At 25.3% G+C, this 6,965-nt stretch overlaps 2 protein-coding genes across 2 annotated transcripts; both read left to right on the plus strand.

Moving 5' to 3' along the window:
• The first annotated feature begins 1,737 nt into the window (after positions 1 to 1,737).
• Positions 1,738 to 3,305, plus strand: LOC105623539 (odorant receptor 43a-like). The gene is made up of 3 exons (XM_012204930.1): positions 1,738 to 1,785; positions 2,683 to 2,838; positions 3,252 to 3,305. Exons 1-3 carry the CDS (start codon positions 1,738 to 1,740, stop codon positions 3,303 to 3,305), a joined length of 258 nt encoding a protein of 85 aa, XP_012060320.1.
• A 1,325-nt stretch (positions 3,306 to 4,630) lies between these two features.
• LOC105623540 lies at positions 4,631 to 5,967 on the plus strand. Its single transcript, XM_012204931.1, has 3 exons — positions 4,631 to 4,661; positions 4,905 to 5,174; positions 5,474 to 5,967. The coding sequence occupies exons 1-3, from the start codon at positions 4,631 to 4,633 to the stop codon at positions 5,965 to 5,967; spliced, it is 795 nt and encodes a 264-aa protein (XP_012060321.1).
• Positions 5,968 to 6,965: the final 998 nt, after the last annotated feature.

The following is a 6,965-nucleotide window of genomic DNA, read 5'->3' on the forward strand; positions in this document are numbered from 1 at the left end:
TGTGTGTGTGTGTGTGTGTGTGTGTGTGTGTGTGTGTGTGTGTGTGTGTGTGTGTGTGTGTGTGTGTGTGTGTGTATGTGTGTGTATAATATTTTATTGATTTAATATGATTATTCATTTTAATAATTTTATTCGTAGATTTGCCGACAATATTGAAAATACATTCTCTTTAATGATGTTAGTATTGATATTTTATTTTGGTGTTGTATTCTGCCTAAGCGGATTTTTATTTACTATTGTAAGAGTCAATAAACTAATACGAGAAAATATTTTATAACGTACATAGGTAACTCTGGTATATTTGCCGCACAGAAACTTTACTAACAATAAGCATCATTTACTATTTTTTTTAAATAAATAATAACAGGATTGAATAAGTTACTTGACTTTATAAAGTTGTAACTTATGACCTTATACATATTGTGATCTTATATATATTTGTTATAAAAATTGAGTACAAAATGTAATACAAAATTATTAATAGAGTAAACGATAAAATATGTATTATACAAAATTTAAATAAAAATGATGTGAATTTAATGTAATTTTTTCAATTCTGAATAATAATAATAATTTAATAATAAAATAAATAAATAACTATATACCAATAGTAACTATATACCAATAGAAACTTTGTGCCGTTTATTAATATAAAAATAATATTAGAAATTGTCGTATTGAAACTTATATTTTAAATTTGCCTTTTTGTCGTATATACAGAGGTAAGAAATACAATTAAGAAGTTGTAAGAAGGATGTATGACTTATAAAAAATTTATCAGTAATGCTTAGAAATAGAACATAAAAATGCATAACAACTAACAAAATTTTATTTAAGAATAAAAATTATGGATAATATATGAAGTATATAATATATAATAGATAATTATTCTAATCTATTGTACATACAATATATTATAAGCGTTATAACGTATATATTAGGTATAGTAAAAAGAAATCCATTATTTTTCCATTCAATTTCATGCAAAAATAATGGATTTCTTTTTACTACACCTAATATATTTCATGTAATGCATTTATTGTATTTAGACTGGATTGTTCCACCTTTAGGTAAACACTTCAGCTAATTATCTTATTCTCTTTTTTTCTTATGCTCTTACTCATTTTATTCTTTTGTTTATTCAATAGTTAAATTATCTCATAGTTCACTCGAAAATGAAAGTGATCTTAATGCACTAAATCCAATCTGCGCACTTTGTATGCTTTGAATATAAATCCCGTCTGCTAACAATGTCATATATTCTAAAGATGGGATATAAGATATTAAGTTGAATAATTAATATAAGAGTTAAACACTTATTTGTTGTACTCCATTCTTTACTATCCCTCTACACATATGTATCATCAACCTTTTCGCCCTACAGTAATTATTTTATGTAAGTTATGATATATGATTGCACTACTTACTAATAATAACAAATCATCGATTCAACTGACATGATTTTAGTAATATGAATAGTAAAAAACTGAAATCATAACACAATATCAATTTAATATAGAGGCATAATAATAGAGAGTAGTTGCGTGCAAATTAACCACTAAATCTAAATTTTTCTGATTTCTGAGACGTACATCTCCGCGCGGCTTAAATACCAGAGTTACGCTACATTTTTTTGTTACCTTATAATTTATGTTTTAGATAATTTTTGACGGAAAAATAGATAAAAGTGTTATCGTGCAAGGATATTTCTCAATATTACTGTTGATTATCTTATTGATGAATACTTTTCTCTTTTGTGGAGCAGGAGAACTTGTAACAGAGCAAGTAAGTTATGTATTTACAGCTTGTAGATTATGCTACACGAAAATTGTTTTAAAAGTGATGCACCACATCTTTTCGTGGCCAATAAAGGTGGAAAAGTGAAATACTACATATTCCAAGTTTGTTACACTTTTATGTAAAATTATATGGTATTCTGATAGATGAAATAATAATAACTTTTCTAATGGCGTCTAACTTTTCTAACGAGCTGTAGGATATGTTCTGTTTTACATTCGCTATAAACATCAGTTCTTGTTATCTATTAAACAAGGTTAAATTATGCTTACAAGTACTGTGAACAAAACGTATCCATAATTGCATTTTTTGTCGCAAAGAAAGGAATTATGATAAATAAATATGATGCATTATTTTTTGAACAACCCTTGTAATACACATGATAACTTGATTATAATGTACTTATAATGTATACCAATAGTATTATATAAATTTGTTTTATATTTTGGAGCAAATATAATTTTCAGATGTTAGTATATATATCAAAATATTTTTTTAGTTATAATACTGTTATAATACTGTTATAATATTGTTTATTATAAATTTGCTATCAAATTATTAGACAAAACTATTTATTAAAAATTTACTATAGATCATATTTATGCATGACCATTTATCGAATGACTCTTTCTGAGTGAACATTAACCAGAATGCAAATTCATTCAAGTTATATCACATTTTTGCTTCTAATTTCTTTTAGAAATTTTTTTAGAAACTTTTAAGGAATAAGAAGTAATTTAAATTTTAATTTATCGTTATTATATAAATTACTAGTATTATTTATATAAATATTATTATTATTTATATAAATACTAATATATCTAGAAATAGTTTTTATTGAAGTGACATGGACATTAATATATTTTCTCATATGTATTTATTAAGTGCAATGCAGTATATCGTGCAATGTGCGATCTTGAATGGTATAAATTGGAATCAAGGAAAGCAAGAAGTCTTATTTTGTTAATGATGCGAGCTAAATATCCTTTTTCTATCACTGCAGGAAAGATTTTTCCATTAACAATGGCTACTTTTTGCAGTGTAAGATTATCTCAACTCCACTTATATTAACTTTGTTCCTCTGTTATGTAATAGTATTCGATTTACATTCACATTTAATTTCTTTCTTCTTTCTTCCCCCCCCCCCCACCCACCACACACACACACACACACATACACACACACACACACACACACACATACAATTTTACATTTAGTGACTCTTGATAAGTCAGTACGGATAAGTCATTACGAATTTTTTCCGTATATACAGAATGTATGTTGTAATTAATTAAGAATTAATTTTTGTAGTCTTTTAGTTTTGTCTATAAAAATTCAAAACTATAAAGTTGGCATTCTAATTCCGAATTGTACATTCTTTTCCCTACTTCTAAAAATTGATGTTAGTAACGTATTTTTCAAATGTTAATAAATAAATTAATTATTATTTTCAGATATTAAAAACATCGATGAGCTATATATCATTTTTATTAACAAAACATAGCTAAACATGATATGTTAATATTCAGTATTTATACATATAATCTTAAAAATATATAATTATATACTTACAAGTAGACACAATTTTTAGAAAGCATATTGTTAGAGCTGTAGTAAAAATATAATGTATATTATGTTTTGTCTATTAGTTGCTGTTTATAAATTATATCATTGAGCAATTTATAACAAATTATATTACACACACATTAAATAATTTATAATAAATATTTTTATTGCATAAAAATATTTCGACAGCAAAGTCAACTAAAGAAACGCGTATTTTTTTTGCTTAAAGTTTAAAATAAAAAATTTAAGAATTTTTTTATCCAAAATTGATATGCATTCATAGCTACATCGCGACAAAGTGCAAGATTCTACGGACCACGACGTAAAATAATAAAAAATAACAGTAAGAGAATCAAGGAAAATCGAAAAATGTATAATATATAATAGTATAATAATATAATATAACAAAAGTATAATACAAAGTTTCTTCTCAAAATTTGTTCTTTGAATTACATTAGATTTATTGATAAATAATGTTTTACCAAATTTGATAATTACATTAAACAAATCAACATAACAAGATGAATGTACTTACGTTATCGTAATTATGTGAGTTTTATCGCGTACTTTAATTTTGAGAAAAAAATTTTCTGCCTTATCTTCAATGAGCAAAATCATGCTACAAATTTGTTTTTATCGCGAGAATATTGCTAGTTTTAAAAGATATACGTTGCACAATTGCAGATTTAAGATACCACAATTTTATCATGGAAATGCACTGACAATTTTCAAATATGAATTATAATTTATACTTAATTTGAGACTTATAGTCTCAAAAAATATTGTATTTCTATCACGTTTATTATAACGATAGCAAAAATGTTTTTAAAAAAGATATTTAAAAGATACGTATTATATGTGTACTATACAATTTCACGTTATCTTTTTTTTTAATATAATTTTTGTTGACTGGTATATAAAGCCTCATTAAAAATGCAATAGCGTTATTCCTCGCTTTACAATAAACGCGAACATAATACAGCAATATAAAACATAAAAAAAAAGTTTTCGAATGAATATCGGCGAACTTATAGTGCGATGCACCATTTTTTATCTTTTATTTTATTAGATCAGACATAAACGATTTTATAAAATTCTTTTTTATGATATCAGTAGATGTAATTTATAATAGCATTCTTAATATTTAATGCTGCTTAATATTTAACGGTGTTGTCGAGTTCTTGAATTTATATAAAGAGCATGCGTGAGGATCATTTAACATTATATCGTGGAAAGAACAAGACGTTCTGTAGATTCAATTTTCAACATGGATATTACAAATTCTTCAGGATACAGAGGTACTAACTGTATTTTACCCTTTTATTAATCGTGTTCAATATTTACTAAATTTGTATAATTTTGGATTATAAATTCATTCTTGAGATATTATATTATTGTATTTATTGTTTACTATTGTTAAATATGAATATTTAATAATGTAATCGTTAAATATTATATATAAATATTATGTATAAATATTATGTATATTATATTTGCAACTGTATTATTCAAATCACTCATATCGTATACAAATTTATTAGATTTCATATGGGCAATTAGACTACACCGTTTAGCATTCGAAATGGTGGGCTTATGGCCTAAATCCAACAAATGTACTAAGAAAAGTTTGTGGCCAGAAATTTGGGTTGGCATAATTTTTATTTTATTAATATTTGTTTCTAATATTCCGATGATATATGCAGTCATACAAGTTTGGGGTAATATGGTACTTGTGATAGATAATTTGCATACAACGATACCTCAAGTAATAACATCAGTGAAATATATTATTATTCGGCGAAAACGAAAAGGTTACACATGGAAATATATTAAATAAAATATTTAGCATTATTTTATTAAATTATTTTATGACAAATAATTATAATTTTAAATATATTGTGATGTATGTAAGAATGGCATATGTAAGAAACAAAAAATTATACATATCATTTACTTTTGTATACAAACGTAGGAATAAATTATAAAATGTGCATGATTCTCTTTTTAATGCTATAGTTTACAAAGAACAACATATATATGTCTAAATGATTTGGAATTTTAGTGCTTTTATCATACTTATGTTTTAACTATAGTTATTTATATTTTCAAGTTCTCTTATCAATTGTAAATATGATGGCAGAAGATTGGATGGTATTCAAGCTGGATAGAGAAAGAAATGTGATGATAAAATGTGCAGGAACAGCGCGATTAATTATGATGATTGGATACGTTATCGTATTTTTATCGTTTTTAACAATAAACATTCTTTCTTTTTTTAATATACACGTAATGTACGCGAATTCCACAGATCGACGCAAATCATTACCACTGGAGACGTATCACTTCTACGATACAGATAAGAGTCCACAATTTGAGTTTACATTTATCATTCAGGCTGTAACGACATTGTTGATAGCTACCATTTACATGTCTGTAGATATCTTTCTCATTGTAATGATTCTTCATATTTATGGTCAGTTAGAAAACTTTAGATATCGATTAATTAATTTGATCTCATGCAAAAATTTCAATAAAGTTTTGAATGATATCGTAGCGACTCATTTACGTCTTATCAGGTATGAATTTTTGCTAGGGAAAACCTAACAAAAAAGTAATTTTGCAAATGATGCTTAATAATCTATACATTTTATATTTAGATATATGCGTTACGGAATTTACCTTATATATGTATATATACACATACAGTGTTTCATTGATCTAATGTAATAATTCTTTCAAATAATTATTATTTTTGTAGATTTGCCAGCGATATCGAAAGTACATATTCTTTTATGATGTTAATAATGATACTTCATTTTAGTGTTGTATTTTGCCTAAGCGGATTTTTATTTACTATTGTAAGATTCATTAAAGAAGAATATAAGTAGTTATTTTATATTATAATATGTATACATTTCTTAATTTTCTTCAATTTGTATTTTTTAGATATTGACTAACAGAAAAATAGATAAAGCTATCATCATACAAGGATATTTCTCAATATTAATTTTTATTGTCTTATTGATGAATACTTTTCTTTTTTGTGGAGCAGGAGAGCTTGTAACAAAGCAAGTAAGTTATACTTACAGCAAGTACTAATTAAAAATTTACTTTAATACATGTTTACGCATGTTGAATGATCGTTTCGAAGTGAACATTAATGCAACTCATTTGAGCCGTATCATACATTTCTGTTTCTCATTTCTTTAATAAAGAAATTAGAAACAGAAAAATATCATATTATAAGAAATAAGAAATTATTTATACTTTGATTAACTGTTACTAAGATTTTTCATTAACAATACTACTTGAAATGACGTGAACATTAATTTGTTTTCTGATATATGTACTCATTAAGAGTAATGCAGTATATCGTGCAATGTGCGATCTTGAATGGTACAAATTGGAATCAAGGAAGGCGAGAAATCTTATTTTGTTAATGATGCGAGCTAAATATCCTTTTTGTATCACTGCGGGAAAGATTTTTCCATTAACAATAGCTACTTTTTGCAGTGTAAGATTATTTTAACTCCTCTTATATTAATTTTGTTCCTTGTAATGGAATCCGATTTACTTTTATGTTAATTTCTCTCTCTCTCTCT

The sequence above is a fragment of the Atta cephalotes genome (genome assembly GCF_000143395.1).
Source record: "Atta cephalotes unplaced genomic scaffold scaffold00058, whole genome shotgun sequence".
Taxonomy (NCBI): Eukaryota; Metazoa; Arthropoda; class Insecta; order Hymenoptera; family Formicidae; genus Atta; species Atta cephalotes.

Bases quoted from the DNA above. Each gene is read 5' to 3' on its own strand.
- LOC105623539 (XM_012204930.1), top strand. From the start codon at position 1,738: ATGAATACTTTTCTCTTTTGTGGAGCAGGAGAACTTGTAACAGAGCAA. The intron at 1,786-2,682 runs GTAAGTTATGTA...GTATTTATTAAG, and splicing joins GAGAACTTGTAACAGAGCAA to TGCAATGCAGTATATCGTGC. The intron at 2,839-3,251 runs GTAAGATTATCT...TATTATTTTCAG, and splicing joins CAATGGCTACTTTTTGCAGT to ATATTAAAAACATCGATGAG.
- LOC105623540 (XM_012204931.1), top strand. From the start codon at position 4,631: ATGGATATTACAAATTCTTCAGGATACAGAG. The intron at 4,662-4,904 runs GTACTAACTGTA...CAAATTTATTAG, and splicing joins AAATTCTTCAGGATACAGAG to ATTTCATATGGGCAATTAGA. The intron at 5,175-5,473 runs GTTACACATGGA...TATATTTTCAAG, and splicing joins TATTCGGCGAAAACGAAAAG to TTCTCTTATCAATTGTAAAT.